Source organism: Protopterus annectens, chromosome 7.part0 (assembly GCF_019279795.1).
Source record: "Protopterus annectens isolate FY-2018-M chromosome 7.part0, PAN1.0, whole genome shotgun sequence".
NCBI lineage: Eukaryota > Metazoa > Chordata > Ceratodontiformes > Protopteridae > Protopterus > Protopterus annectens.
Genome location: NC_056739.1, coordinates 287,741,916 through 287,758,331, shown reverse-complemented (window position 1 = coordinate 287,758,331; position 16,416 = coordinate 287,741,916). Strand labels below are relative to the sequence as shown.

General features: G+C 39.2%; 1 protein-coding gene across 30 annotated transcripts in view; it reads right to left on the bottom strand.

Moving 5' to 3' along the window:
- NFASC (neurofascin) overlaps positions 1-16,416 on the bottom strand; it is a 2,999,343-nt gene that overhangs the window by 590,184 nt on the left and 2,392,743 nt on the right. For all 30 annotated transcript variants that reach the window (XM_044076767.1, XM_044076768.1, XM_044076766.1 and 27 more), the window contains one exon: positions 13,969-14,191. In XM_044076767.1, coding sequence (XP_043932702.1) covers positions 13,969-14,191 — 223 coding nt within the window. The remainder of the gene's footprint in view (positions 1-13,968; positions 14,192-16,416) is intronic.

The window sequence follows — 16,416 nt, the reverse complement described above, 5'->3', positions numbered from 1 at the left end:
TCCTTATTAGGCAGATGGATAGGCACTGAAGGATCAGCCAGTTCCTTCTTGGTGGCTGCCGCCACCACCATGGCATCAACTGGGACACCTTTAGATAAAAATTGCTTATCAGAAGGGGTTGTTATAAATTTGGAAGGCCTCCGTGGGATGGGTTCCATCGAATCAGGGGCCGTCCACGCCTTCCGCGCCACCACTTCCATACGGAGTTCAAAGGGCAGAGACACCCAGGAGGTGGAGGGTTGAGAACCAAAAGCCTCCAGGTAAACCGACTCATCCTCGGAAGGATTAAGGGAAGACCAGTTCCCCCTCTGTTTAAGGATTTCAAGGATGTCAGAGAAGGAGACATCCTCAGAGGGGGACCTTGGGGATCCTTCCGACTCATCCAAGTCGGTGTCAGATGTGACAGACTCAGGGGAGTCCACATGCTTCCTCTTACATGTCATCTTACGCGGGGGTTCACCTGACGGATCAGGAGAAACCTCGGAAGAGGAGGATATTCCCAATGGGAATACCTGAGGCGTTGGATCTCTGTGGCCGGGGGCGAGAGAGTGGGAAGAGACCTCAGCAGGTACTACAGTAGGAGGATCTGATGGAGCTGACCGTAGAGCTGGCACTGGGGCCAGTACGCTCCTCATGACCTCAAAGGTACCCTATCAGGCAGGCTAGAGAGCTCCCACTCCGAAGAGCTAGGAACCCCAGCCGGTACCGACAGGGACAGCTCCGAAGCCGATGTCGGGGCCGAACTCACCAACGCCGACGCTCCGAGAGGGAGAACCGGGTCGGACAAGGGTCCGATGCCACTCGCCCCCTTGGAGCCAGCGAGAGAGTCCAAGCGCCTGGATCCCTCCAAGGATGGTATCATGGACGAGATCGGAGCAGACGGCGGAGCCGAAGGGGGGGTATCGGCTCCGACGTCACAACGGTCATGGCTCCGAGGAGCTCTGGCCCCGAACACTGGGGCAGAGTTGAAGGAGGAATAGTATGTTGTATGGATGTAGCTGCTGTCTGATGAGACGGGCTGTGAAGCATTTGGGCCAGTGCCTGAGACTTTAATAGTCTGCTTACCACCCTCTCAAGGTCACGGTCGGAAAGCCTGGAAGACCGAGAGGAATGGCTCCGCTCCGAGAGTAAAGGTGACCTTGGAGCTGAATGGATAGATTCCAGGGATGGAGATCTGGACCTCTTGCGTGTGGAGGGCATCAAGGTTGATGGAGCCGATGGAGCCGTAGACACATCGGCTCCAGCCAGAGCTGACTATGAAGATAGAGTCTTAGAGGCATCGGCTCTGGCCGGAGCCGATGCAGGCAGCTGCGATACAGAGGTATCGGCTCTGGCCGGAGCTGATAGTGTCACAGAAGGTGAGCCACCATCCGAAGGCTTAGAGCTTGGAGCCGACGGTTTAGGTGGCTTCGAAGGCTTCCCCGGCACGGACTTAGCCGGGGAACCTTGGGGCTTTAATAAGCCCCTCAGGATCAACTTATTCCTGTGCTCCTGCAGGACTCTTGGGCTGAATGCATGGCACACTGAGCAAGAGTTTTGCAGGTGCAGGGGTCCCAGGCAATAAACACAAGAAGTGTGACCGTCTGTCAGAGACATCTTCTGGCAGCATGAGTCACACTTCTTGAAGCCTGAGACCTTTGTCTCCTTCGACATATTGCTGTTGAAAGGAAAACAACAATTGTAAAGATAGAAAAAAAACACACACACACACACACACACACACACACACACACACACACACACACACTCAAACAGATAGGGATACAGGGATACTAAAGGTACACTCACACAGCTAAGAATCCCTGTGAGGGAACTAAGAATAAAACAGAAGGGCCTAAGGCCTAACCTAGGGTGGGGAGTATGACTGGGATAAGGGATAAATATAGGAACTAAAAATTTAAAATAACCGAAAAACTAGCTTATTTAGAAATATATATTACTATATTAGGGGAAAATTAAGTAGAAAACTAAGATTTTTCTGAAAATTATTCACTAACCTGTGAGCCGGTAAAAAGAGCACCTCGCTAGTGAAAGCGGCAAATGAGATCTGGGTAGTTACCGCCTAGCATCATGGGATATAGGGTCACCTCGAGTCAGTAAAATTAGCTCTCGAGCTTTAGTATAGGCCGAGTCGGAGCCGAGGTTCGGCTCCGAACCCATTCAGCAAGAATGAAGGCGAGATTGACAACTTAACATCTTTTGTTTAAGAACAAGGGTTCTGGTGGACAAAGAACTCAGTTTAAGAAGAAAAGTATTGTAAATTCTCCCCTACATCGTCAGTTGAAGAACTTTGAGGCACAGGTAGAAATGGAAATGAGGCAGGTTTTGAAAAATAATAGGGTTCATTTTAACCTCCCTAAATAAGAGAAGATTTTAATGGAGTAACTTAGAATGAATACATAAGCATTATAAGGGGGGAGGGATTGTGATTGTGGATAGAATACTTGACTCTGCTAAAATGTTGGAATTGTTGAACGACACAACTAGATATTCCAGGGTGTCCAAAGATGAAATAAATTTGACCTACAGGAAAAATGGATTTCATTTTAAAACAATAGGTGGATGAGGGTATGAGTAATCAATACACCTATCGGTATTTATTGTTGTATTAACTTAGAGTCTATCAATTTTGGGGATTCAAAAAGTTCGCAAAAATGTGAAGGATCCCCCTTTGAGACTGATTGTGGCAGCTTTCCCTTGGCAAAGTTTTTAGATTTAAAATTTAAAAAAGTATGGTGAACCAAAACAGAATCTTGAAGGACTCATGAGATTTTTTATGCAGTGTTAAGGATGAATTGTATAAAGAAGATTTGATTTTTGTGACTGCGGGTATACAAGATGTATTCACGGTAATACCCCACAAAATTGGAGTTGAATGGTTAGAGGAAGCATTAGTATCAAGGGGGCAGTTTGACAATGATGAGTTACAAGTATGTGTGGATTTGATGGATATGGTATTGGCCAATAATTTCTTATATTTTGAGGGAGAATTCTTTAAACAGACAACAGGAGTAACAATGGGGGCATGCTGTGCCCCTACACATGCAAACATAGTTTTGTCTGCATGGGAAGAAAAATATTTGTTTCATTCCAGGTATGCCAAATTTTGGAATTATTATAGGCATTACCTGGATAATATTTGTATTTTTTGGACAGGGCCAGAGGCAGAATTGATGGAGTTTCTAGAATATATTAACAACACTACAGAATTCCTCAAGTTCACATATTGTATTACCAAGGATAAAATGAATTATTTGGATGTTATTATTCATAAAGTGAATAAAGAGAAGAAATTTAGGTCTACTATATATAGGAAGGAAACATTTCCCAATTCCTATTTATATTTTACAAGTTCACATCCCATTAGGCAGAAAAGAAGTATTTTAAAAGGGCAATTTATTTGAGGGTCCAGAATGAACTCCACAGAACAGGATTTTGTTGGTAGAATGTATGAGACTGAAGGAGATGTTTATGGAAAGGAAATATCCTTTGGAATTGATAGGGGAGGTTATGGTTGAAGTGAAAAATGGGAGGGATGGAAACTTTGGTCCAATTTTGGCTGTAGAATATGAGTCAAAAGGCAAAGAAATGCAAGATCAACAGGTGGGATCAAAAGAAGTAAATGGGAGACGCACTTATATTATGAATTTTAGTAGTGACACACATACTATACTATTAGGGATATTATGTCAAAAAACTGGGCTAGATTTGCTCATTACTCATATTTAGAGGATCTTTTTAAGGAACCTGCAGAAATGGGAAAAACCTTAAGGATTTATTGGAAAATGGACCTGGATAAAAAGGGAAAAGAAAAATGGCATCTTTAAGTGGGTGGCTTGTTCCCAGTGCCCTTACATGGTGAATAGTGAATCAATATTTATTCCAGGTAGGGATAGGACAATTGAGGGTAGCACTTACTCTAATTGCAATAGCATAGTAGTGATATATATTGCTACATGTAAGGAATGTGGGGCATTTTATATAGGGAAAACCATGAGGAAGCTGAAGAGAAGGGTTTACGAATGTCTGAACGAAATTAAAATAAAGATGCTAAAAATGCTTTATATAAACAGTTTAACCTGTTCTTCAGCAAATTATGTTTTTTTATATTGGAAATGTTGTAGCAAGACCCTAGGGATAGACCCTGGGAAACTAAAATAGAATAAAGACATGTTTTTTGGTGATTGGTTTTAGAGACAAATAAATTCCCAGGGTTAAATAAAAACATTTCTTTAGTCCCAGTTTTGAAGTTAAGGGCAGCTATGCTCTAACACCCATTTTAATACTCTATTTTAAGGTTTATATAAATAATATAGGGTTTTAACAGTTTAAGTGCTGTTTTAAGTGTAAAGGATTTATGTTTAAGCAAATATTTTTTTTAGCCATTAGATGGCAGTAAAGTCCTTTATATAAATAACATATTTAGTAGTCCACTAGTCCATGCGGCCACAGTGGTGGTGCAGTTAGCTTGCCGCCTCATACTAAGAGGTTCTCCTGTTCGATCCTTGGCTGGGGTGCCTTTTGTGTGGAGTCTGCATGTCCTTCCTGTGGTCGCGTGTGTTTCCTCCGGGTGCTCCGGTTTCCTCCCACATCCCAAAGACATGCTGTAGATGGATTGGACACTCTAAATTGGCCCTAGGCATGAGTGCGTGCGTGCCTTCTGTAGAAGGTTGGGTGCCGGGCTGGCAACTCGGCACCGTAAAACTCCACTGCCAATCATGAGTGGACAGGTGATCCACTGTGGCGACCCCTAACTGGGAAAAAACTAAAGAAGTACTTCACTAGTCAAAAAAATTTTAATATTTTGTATGTAAGTTTTTTACTTTACGGAAATGTGGATTATAAGAGTATATGAACATTTTATTTAGGATATTTTTTTAAAAAAATACTAATAAGTATTAGATTGTAACGTGTTTAGACATGTTTTTTTTTTACATTTATTTTTAATTTTGCAACAAACTGAATAATTGTAGCTTATTAATCAGTAAAGATGTTTTTTAATGATGGTGGAAGGATATAAACAAGAAGTTACATAGGGGTGATTTGTTATCTGATGAAGTCCTGTTGTCTTGGACAAAAACACGGTGATATGGTTAAGCGTTAATATTGGAATAAATAGTGCTGGCTGATCCACAGAGTACTGGTTTATTTTTTGGATTACTGACCTCCTTGGTGCTATTGTGGCTTTGGTTAATTAAGAGCCCTTAAAAGCCTAGCCAATATAACCTGATTTTACCCAATATATGGCTGTTAGGGAGAAGAGGATGGAATGGATTTCTGTCTATCCCTTGAGTATCTTACAGATTGTCCCTTTCCATAATTGACATAGTATCCCAGATGCCAATTTGCAATTCCCCATCCATTGATGCAAACTGCATTTGAAGAGGGCCAGGGAAGGGCTCCACTTAACATGAATAGGAAGCCTGTTCCAAAGAAGGGCAATCGCTGAGACACATATCTGTCTCTCTAGCATATTTTGTTTGAGTTGCTGAATAAGTATATAGATTGCTAGATCAAGTGACCCTTGTGTTGTTTGACTTGCAGAAGTGTGGCAGTTTCACAGGGCTGGATTTGTGAGTGCCTTGCAAGTCAGGCATAGGTCACCCTTAATAGTCAATAGGAGAGTAAAGGAAAAGGGCTTTTAGTCCATCCTCACAGGACTTGTTGTTTACACCTTGTACTTTCTTTATGAGGAATCTCTAAGGTCACTCTAGCTTCTGAAAATGCCTAGTCAAGTGCATGCCAAATGGCACATTGTACTCTATTATTTGTTTAATGAGGACTGAGTGCAGTGGGCTACAATTTTCTTGGATGTGGATTCTATACCTTTGCTTATAAGTTGTGCCACATTAAAGGACTTTCTTACCATTGTGGACACATGACAGTCAAAGTTCCAGTTACTATCTATCTGTGTATCTAGATCTCTTATCTCTGAAGCTATTCTTATGTTTGTGCTATTGATGTTATAATTTGCAGGGGTATTTGCAGAGATATTTGACTTCACAAAGGGTATGATAATGCATTTCTTCACACTTAGGTTTAAGCCATGGTTCTGGCACCAATTATTTGTCTGATCTAGACCCTCCTGAACAATAGCTACATTGTTGGGGGATTCAGTGATTGCCCCCAGCTTGCAATCATTGGCAAACTTTGTCATCCAAATGCCTTCCATATTAGACTTGACTTCAGAGAATTGTGAACAGGAGTGGTCCCAGCACAGAGCCCTGTGGCACACCACTAGTACCTGGCCTCTTGCTGGACCTGGATTTATATAAATAACACATTTAGTAGTCCACTAGTCCATGCGGCCACAGTGGTGGAGCAGTTAGCTTGCCGCCTCACAATGTTTAATGAGGACTGAGTGCAGTGGGCTACAATTTTCTTGGATGTGGATTCTATACCTTTGCTTTAACCACATTTCCTGTCCGAGAGCCAACTGTTTATCCATCTGGTGATGTAGGGACTTATACCCAGTCTTGTGAGTTTATTTAAAATACCTGAAAGAGGAATTATGTCAAATGCCTTGACCAGGTCGAACAAGGCAGTTTGTACTGTTTTACCCTCATTCATGGCTTTAGTGACCTTTCAAAGAAATCTACCAGATTCGATAGGCATGACCTGCCCTTGACAATAATAAATTGGGTCAGCTCCAGTGTTTGGAGGTTTTCTTTGTCATTATTTATCAGGGCCGTGATTATTCTTTTCATGGCCTTACATATAAGACTAGTCAAACTTATGGGTCTGTAATTTTCCAGGTCACTAGATGGTACCTCTTTATGCAGAAGGATGACTCTTGCTGTCCTCCACTCTCTCAGAACAAAGCCAGTGCAGAGGCTTTGGTTAAACAAAGATCCTAATTGGCCTAATAAATCCTGATTTAAGCTGTTTAAGGAGCAACCCGGTATATCGTCAGGCCCTACTGAAGTCTTGTCTTTAGCTTTAGAGAGCGTAGCGGCAAATTGTTCTCTGGTGACAGTTGGCAGTGGAGTGGTGGAAGACATTTCTTGTGGGAGAACTGAGGGTGATGGGGAGGTGAAACTTTAGCTGAATTTGTCAGAGAGCAGATTTGCTATATCTTCTGTCTGAGTATAGGTGATGCCATCTACAACTAATTCCGCACATTGTTTAGTGTTGCCCGTAAGACTGTGGACATAACTGAAAAATGCCTTATGTTTATCTTTAGCTTTGGAGGCTATTTTTACCTCAAAATCTGCTTTTAGAGACTTGACTAGTTTCCTGATTTACTTGTTTAGACTAATGAGGGGCGTTTTGCTCTGTTGTGTACATTCCCTCTTACTTTTTGGCAGGATTTTCTTTTTTTTGTTGTACAACCTATTAATGCCAGGGGTCCACCAGTGGCTTCTTATTGTGGTTTGGCTTGGGGTTATTTCGGTCTGGTACTGCCATTTCTATACATTTGTTTATATATTCATACAGGGCTTTTGTGTACACCTCTACATAGGTTTCTGTGTTTTCTTGATTTGGGGGAGCTTGGAAACTAGCTATGCTGTCCCTTAATAGGATATAATTTACCTTAGAGAAGTGCTTAAAGTTTTTGAGTTAGATGGGGGACTAGTTTTATCTTTACTTCAAGGGAGATCCCAGTGAGGACATCACACTTGGGGGATACAGCACTGTCCCATATTTGTGAATAGCAAATCTAGGATATGTGTTCCCCTAGTGGGAGTTAGCAACTGTACATAAATCAGTGTATAAATACATAAATGAACTGAAGGGGCTTCACCATCAGCACACCAATGCTGTGCTGGAGTTTCAGCTTGTAATGCTACTCTACTTTATGAATGAATAGTCTACCAAGTAACAAACTGGAATGAAAAATTGCATATCAGAACGGCAGTCTTCCATGTGACAAAGTACAGTCAAAATATACTACATCTTTTGCCCATGTAGAGAGTTGGGACAGTACATCTACATAACACATCATCAGGAGTAAGAAAAGTAAGCAAAACATTATGCCCTATTGCAACTACAGTAAGGAAAAAGAGTTCTTCCATTTGACTCTGAATTAATCTTCTGCAAGCTTCTCACCAGTGCACTGCAACAAAGACGTAAGCCATGCTAAACACAAGACCATTGTCTTGACCAGTAAAACCACATTCCTCAATTAGATATTTACTGGAAAACAAACACCAAAGATGCACTGGAAAACTGATGCCTACTGATCTTGGAATCTCTACGTCTAAATAAGCAACATGCTCAGCAAAATAAACATAAACTTATTGATTTATTACCAGTCAGCCTAATCACTGAAACAACATTGATTCATTGAGTTTTGGAAAAAAAAGTCAGATTTTTTTTTAATTCGCTTTACTTCTGCTTCCAGTAAGTGTGGTAAGTAGGAGCCATACCTACCACACTAACTGGCAACAGAAATACAATTACAAAAATATCTCACTGATATGACCAGTGATTCCAATATGAAGGACACAGATGTTCAGCAGTGTCAAAGCAGCTGCACTAGTCTGCAGTCCTTAAAAAGACACTTGTAACTGGTCTTTATACTTGTATTTTCCTACTCTACCCACCAGACGTAGCATTCAGAACTGCTGCTAAACTCATGTTGCCGGTATGACATAAGGTACTACACCTGTAATACCACCAGCTAAATATTATAAATCTGCATTCAAGAAAAGAGACAGTTTGATAAAATCTACAAATTCTAATGAATACTTCAAAAACAAGAATGATGTCCTGTTGGCACACGCAACTAAATTTCCACCTGAAGCTAAGTTGCTTGTAATTTAAGTAGGAACAGAAATTGTGAATATTCTACAGATTGCTGGTCCTGGGAGCCAACTGCATGCAGCTGGTTTTATACCAGCCTTCATGAAAGTCTGAGGTGCATTCAAATATGACACAATATTCTGAATTTATATATGCACCATTTAACATCTCATGTACAACAAGTGATTGCTTGAAAGATGGGAAGATATTTCCTCTTCACCATTCAATATATGTACCTTAAGTTAGCTTCATGTTGTGGATGTATTGTTGTGATATGTGATCTCATATGGGGCAGCCATTTGCTTAATGGCCAGAGGCATCACTACACTATATGCTGAGCAGTGGATAAACACTCAAATAGGTATCTTTTTGTATGTTTCTGTATTTCTACTTCCTCAACTATGACAGTGGAGGCCATACACTGTTTTTTCAAGAAACAAATCCTAGGAAACTTCTCTGTTGTGTATCCCCATCAAAGGAATATGGTCATTTCACAAAAGTAGCTACTGATTTGGTAAAGTGGGAGCTTGTGGGTCAGTAGAGGCAATTCTATATATAGCAAGAAGACAGAATTACAGTGGTATTGAGAGATCAACAGCAGACTAGGAGAACCACCCCAACCCAAATAAATAAATGTATTCATTTAACACCAGTACATCTGACATCAGCAGCTATGTCTTTAAATCACCATACTACTTCACATCATTTATAGTGGAAGATGACAAACCAAATACTCATGTAGCTTTTGTCAGGATTAACCTTAAACCTGAATTTATAACATGGGCACAGCTATAAGAGGAAACCATGTCATGATTTGTTCAAATTCTGAGATGCCCTTCAGCATTGACTTTTTTGGGCTTTCAGAGCAATAATGGCGTATGTTCTGGGCTATCTAATGATTATTCTAGTCTTCTTTTCTCAAAACTCAATGAATGAGTGTTGTTTCAGTGACTATGCTGACTGCTGATAAATCATTACATTGATCCCTGGTTTGTTGAGCATGTTGCTTAGTTAGATATAGCGATTCAAGAATCAGTGGTAAACTATTACAAAAACAAACTTTTCATTATAATCTGAGGGTGTACAAAATTATTATGTTCAGAAATAGTGAGATGGAAGGAAAAGACCCCCTGTGAAATATTTTAATTTGCTGCTGCTCTGTTGATTTAGACATTGCTCATGTGACTAAATAAGATTTCAGTAGTAAGTACGTGGCAGTTTTATTACATTTCAACTAGTTTCAGCAGCATGAAATCCGATTAATCATTATGGACCAAATTACTGAGGACGTCAAGTAAAGTACTAATTGGATTTTCAATAGTCTTGCTGGATCCAAAATTCTTCACAGTTTCCCATGTTGCTGGAAACAGAATTTGGTATCAGTGTGCAATAACAAATATCTACAATTTCAGTACTGCAATTGTAGTAAGTTAACACTATCTTTATATGATGGACTTTCATTTTAATCATAAAATCAAAATGCTCTTGACTTTCAAGATTGCTGCACAATGATCAACAGCTTAACTTCAGCTCTCCCATCATCAAAACAGAAAATTATAAAAAGGAATGCCTTTGAAATTGGTTCAATGTAGTTACTAGCTAGTAAGTGCACTACTTGGATTTCAGCAAAGAAGAAATTTGGAAAACCTGAAAGAAAATTAACCAGAACAAATGAAGACAAAACACTGTCTGGGAAGGATTCTGCAAATGTTCAGCAAACAGCAATTCAATCTTCAGCTTTGATTCAAGAAGAAAAAAAGAATGAAATGTCCTCAGAGATAATTAAAATAAATGAAATATTGAAGGAATATATCAAATCAAATAAAATGCTGGAAAATTGAAAAAGCTTTAACTAGCTATTCAGATGAACTGATAAAACTGCAAAAATCAGAGGATGAAATGAAAAAGCAGGCCAAGTATGAGGCTTCTCAAGAAAAGCTGTTTCAAAAATAGAGTTAGAAGACAGACTGCACAGAGAAAATCTGACATTTTCTGCTATACCAGAGAAAATGTAAGAAATCAATTGTATTAATTTTATGAAAGCACATATAAGCAACTGTACAGGTGTTACACAACAGGACTTACTAACTGAAAGGACACATTGAGTGTATGCTCTAGACCTGGTCAGAAGAAATCAGCTAAATCCTATATTAGTGAAGATACAATCATTCATTCATACATTATACAGGTATAGTTGATTGTGACAAAACTGTGGCATGGGGTAAATTATTAAAAGTTGGAGACAGCAGATTGCTTGTAGAAAATGATATTCACTATACAGCAGGCAGAAGAGAAGCAAATTTATCACAACAATTGGGGACAATCGAGAGACAAGTGTGAGATTCAAGATGCTGTATCCAGCTTTCTTTAGACCATTTTTTCCTGGATGATCAAAGACAATTGTGATGAAGTACAACAGGCTAAAGAGGAAATAAAAAAAAGTTTATACAACAAAAAGTGAGCCAGCAAACAGAAGGGAACTCTGCTTCTCAGTTTTCTGACAGTAAAGTAAATACAGAAACTTTGACAGTGAAACCCTTTTCAATGTTCCAAACCTAAATGCTTGATAGAGAGTGAGAAAAAAAACACACGAGTTGACTAGAATTGAACCAGAGTCTTGTGTTGGGAGATGGAGATGAATAGGAAGAAGAGCAGCAAAACTGAAATTAGTGAAAAAAATGGAAGACTACAAAACATCAATTGCAGTTGGAAAATATGGCATTGCAAGAAAAAATGGCTGAAAAAGATTGGACTTTTGTTGATGTTGTTAAACTTGTTGGTGGACTATAAAGTATATACCCTGTGTTGCTCTCCTACTTTGGATACAATAGAAGAGTCTTTGTGGGTTCTGTTCAAGCAGCTTTATTTTATACAAGCACATCATAATAGAAGTTTACTGGCTTTAACTTAAGTAACTTACATACAAACTAACTACTGCAATCATACAGGCTGCACTCTCTAAATGGCACTAGGAATGGCACGTGCTTGACATTTATACATGTATGCTCAGTCATTGACATACTTCTTAATGACACAGCATGTGCACTCTGATCTACATCCTCCCTCTTGATAAAATGAAACATGCAATGCTATGAATCTATTTGGCATGCAGATGTCACAGATAGTTCTCAATCATGCGTTTACACAAAATAAGGTATATATATATATATATATATATATATATATATATATATATATATATATATATATATATACACACACAATTAAGTCCATGTTGCTGCATATTTCACACTTGGCCTGGATACGCCTCCATATCAAGTGACATAAAACTGGGAATTGGGCTTAGCAACTGGAACTGTCTCTAAAAAATGTTTGATGTTAGAATTGTTTGGAACATCTTCAAGAATGGAATCAGAGGTAGGAACACACTGGAATGGAAATAACATTTGGTTCACTCTGAGATCTAGAGTCTAAATCATTGTAATAATGTTGTGATGATGATTCCAGTACAGGAAGAAGATTCCTTCAGTTTCTCCTGTATTCCATACCCTCAGATTCTACAAGGTAGGATCTTGGCTCAGGACACAAACCTGTAACTTGACCAATCCGGTCAAAAACATTCACTGTTTGTATCCTCACTGTCTCGCCTTCCCTCAACGGACGAAGAAATCTGCTCAATATATCATAACTGAACTTCTGGATAGAACGCTTCTTGAATAATTGAGCCTTGATGGTTTTGCCGTTCTTAGCTTTAGACCTCAATAAACTGTAATTAATAGGTAGTGTTGTTGACTGGGGGCCCTTTCTAAGCCTAGCCAAGTTTTCCTAAAAGAATAATGATGTTCTGTCTCCAAATATGGCAATGAGAACTAGGCATTTATAAGCTATCTCTATCCATACTGGACATGGATACCAGGCCCAGAGTAAATTTCTTATTCACCCCCACTGTTCTAGGTTGCGCTTAAACTGGGTAATAGATGAATTGAGCTTCACATGGATGGGAAGCCTGTTCTATAGGAGGGGTAGTCTCTAGGACACATATCTGTCTCTCCAGCATGTTCGTTTTAAGTCACAGACAAAATTCAGGTCCCTAGACCTTGTATTTCTGGTACTCTTTGACATATAAATATGTAGCAGATTCATAAGTGTGGGGTTTGCAGATGCCTTGTAAGCCAGGTAAAATACTACAATCAACATTTCTTCTCCAAGTCTAAGATTGTCTTTGCCAGGACCATTCTTCAGTGGCTCCTGAACTCTCATCCTTCTTGCAGTTTATCTAAGCTATAGTAATCTACCTATACAGCTTAGGCTACTGCAGCAGTGGATGTACGAATGATCACTGTTGCAGTAGCCTCCCCCTCCACTCCTCCTTGTTTTTGTATGTTTTTATGCCAGGATGTACACATTTATTTTCCTAGCATTGTCCTTATTTGGACTTTAGCCTGCATCTCTCTCTCTCTGTTGAAGTGAAAGCTCTGAAGAGCTTAAATTCCAAACTTAAATTTTAGAAAGCTCAGCTCGAACTAACTGGTTGGCTGTGTGGAAGGTACCCCAAAGATGTGGAAGCTGGCCAAACGTCACATCCTTGGCAGGACATAACCCAAATAGCTTAGGCAATTACAGCATTAATCATTTGCACATACACTGTTATGGTAAGTTTAATTACACAACTGTACTTTTTCCTGCTATTTGTGTTTTTGTAACTCTTTGCATAAAAATATTTTGCAGTTGCATTGTTCTGCCTCTTACTGCTTATCAAACACATTTGTAGGCTGGATGGTGATGCTAAATTCTCCCCAGTCATTTTTATGTGAATGTATACTTGGCCTGTCATGGACTAGCATCACATCAAATGTTGAGTCCTACCTTGTACCCATTGTGCTGAACTGAAACTGGATCTGTCTTCAGCACCATGATAAGGATGACATAGGTAGCCCCAGAAAACTATATAGTCAAAGTGGATTATTATGTATTTTTGCTCTTTATGGAAAAGCTCCCCGACATGACTTTTACTTAGCAACAAAACCTAGAAGTTACTTCTGCAGTGTTATGCAAAGTACCAGTAATGATCTCAGCTGACAAATTTAACTTAGATGCAATGTCACCGTGCATTCATTAGCACACAGAAACTGGCAAAAGGGTTTTCTTTACCTTCTCAACAAATGTTACTCAACTTCTTTTACAAAGTAGATTAAAACAAATTCTGTGTCAGAAAGATTTCTTTAGATTTTTTCTGCCCATTACTCTTTCAAAAATACTCACAGTCTTCTCCTGAATATCCAATGACAACTTCTGGTTCAGATGCCTTTCCAAAGTCATTTTCAGCCTGCACTTTTATCTCATATGGGACGTACGTGGGTGTATGATACACAGTATATGTTGTGGTTTTAACAGTGGCAGATTGCCAGAGCTCAGCAGTATTCCTTTGCCTCCACATGACATTGTATCTGAGGTTGGGTCCATAGACTTCAGTTGCACGTAAAGGCTACAAAAATATGCAAAATCAGTAAAATGTTTCAACTAGCTCTTATAAAAGCAGACATTGAAAATTAGAAGGAACGCATTGCTCACAAGACATTAGTGTGTATGACTAGCAAAGATCAACTGTAAAAAGATGTAACTCAGGAGTTCTTGCAGTTTGATACAAAGCAGTACGAGACTACAGTTCTGTCCTATTATAAAACAATATGGATACCAGACAAGAAACCCATGGGTTAATATTTCTAGTGCTGAAGCTGTGCTACATTTATGCATATCGTACCAGTCCAATCTGGTGCTGTATTCTATTGTGCTTTATAAAAAATCAGCAACCACCACCCCCAATCAGGAAAAGGAAACGCGTCCCTTCACTCCAATTCAGAAACAGTTGTCAGGATACCTGGTTAGACAATAAAGTGGCATGAAGCAGGCACAACACTAAACGTCTCTGGTCTATAGTTATATTTACCTCTGTTTTTTAGCATGTTTATTGAATTAAAACATAGGCATACATAGGCAAACATACATTTATATAAAAGAAAACAAACCATATTAACATATTCCCAATTACAAACTTTATACGTCACATATATTTTTGTATTATGTTTGCCTCAGTTTCCTCAAGTTGGCAAATGCAATAATGATTCCTTTGTGTGTACATAACAATTTGCTTATACTCTTAGTAATTTGCCACATCAGAACCATAGAGACGTGTATTGCCTTTTATTCTTCAATACCACAAACTACCACTAAAGGATGTCTCTGTAGAATGACCAGTGGAGACAGAGATTGCAAGTTATCATTGGTTTATTGTACAGCCAACATGGATTCTCCTGTATGCACATTCATGACTTGCACATAACAAAGATGTAACATTCTCTGGGACTGGTATTTCATTTATTGTTGTTATCTTTGATGGATCTGGCTGTAGGCCTGAACTTGTGAATATGTGACTAATGTAGTTGACTTCTTTAAGTTTGAATTTGTACTTTAAAGGATTTAGCTTGAGACTGACCTCACGTGCATGGTCTAGAACTTTCCTGAGATGTTTGCTATGTTTGTTTTCGCCATTGCCTCCAATGATAATGTCATCCACAGTAATGGCACAAGGGATATCCAGCAAATATCTGTTCCACAGCATGCTGTAATACTTCACTGGTGGAACTGATTCCAAATGGCAGTCTTAAAAATCTGTATCTCCCAAATGGTATGCTGAATGCTATTAATAAAGAAGATCTGTGATCCAGCAGCATTTGCCAAAAGGAGTTCTTGACATCTAAAACTGAGAAAACAGTTGAATTTGGCATCAGTGCTATCTCCTCTACTGTGTGCATTGAATGATGAAGATGTTTGAGGGCTTTATTTAAATCTCTAGGATTAATGTATATCCAAATGTCATCTGAGCTTTTCTTGTAGGCTGCCACCATGGATGATAGCCATTCAGTAGGCTCTGCCATAGGAGTAAGAACACCCAAATGCAGCATTGTCTCTAATTCTGCTTCTTTTACTTTACATTGCATTGCTACTGGAATTTTATCTGCAGGTCTAATGACTGAGTATATATTTGTGATTCATCTTCATAGATTACGTAACTGGAAGTTTGCCAGGTTCATTTATTAAGATGTCAGTATATTCTTCAAAGATATACTGTGAAAAACTGTCATTTTTATTTGTATTCAAATGGTGCACTTCTTTATTGAAGGAAATCAAACCCAACCTTAGGCTGTCTTCTAGGCCGAGTAATGATTATGTATCTCTTCTGACTACATGGAACTCATGTAAATCATAGCTGTTACCTGCAGAATGGTAAGGAAGGACTACAGCAGAATCCATCTGAATTTTTTTGCCACCATAATCAGCTCCTTGTTGTTGAGGATCTCTCCAGCTTTTACTTTTTCATAAGCTCTTAGTGATATAAAGTTACATTTGGCTCTGGTAACTACTTTAAGCTCTACTGGCTTCCCATTAACTTATACGGTTCAAAATATCTCATTCTTTGCTGATAAGTGAGATTGTGTCAACTATCTCACTGACCACAGAAACACCATCAACATAAAAAGATTCAGCATTGCTATCAGGGTCTACTACAGTCTGAATTTGAATCACTATCTTTGAAATATTATTATGAGTCTGTGCTGATCTACAGAACTTTTTGAAATTACTCCACTTTTTGCATTTGTGACACTGTTGACCATAGGCTAAACACTTCTCCCATTCAAGTTCGAGACTGCC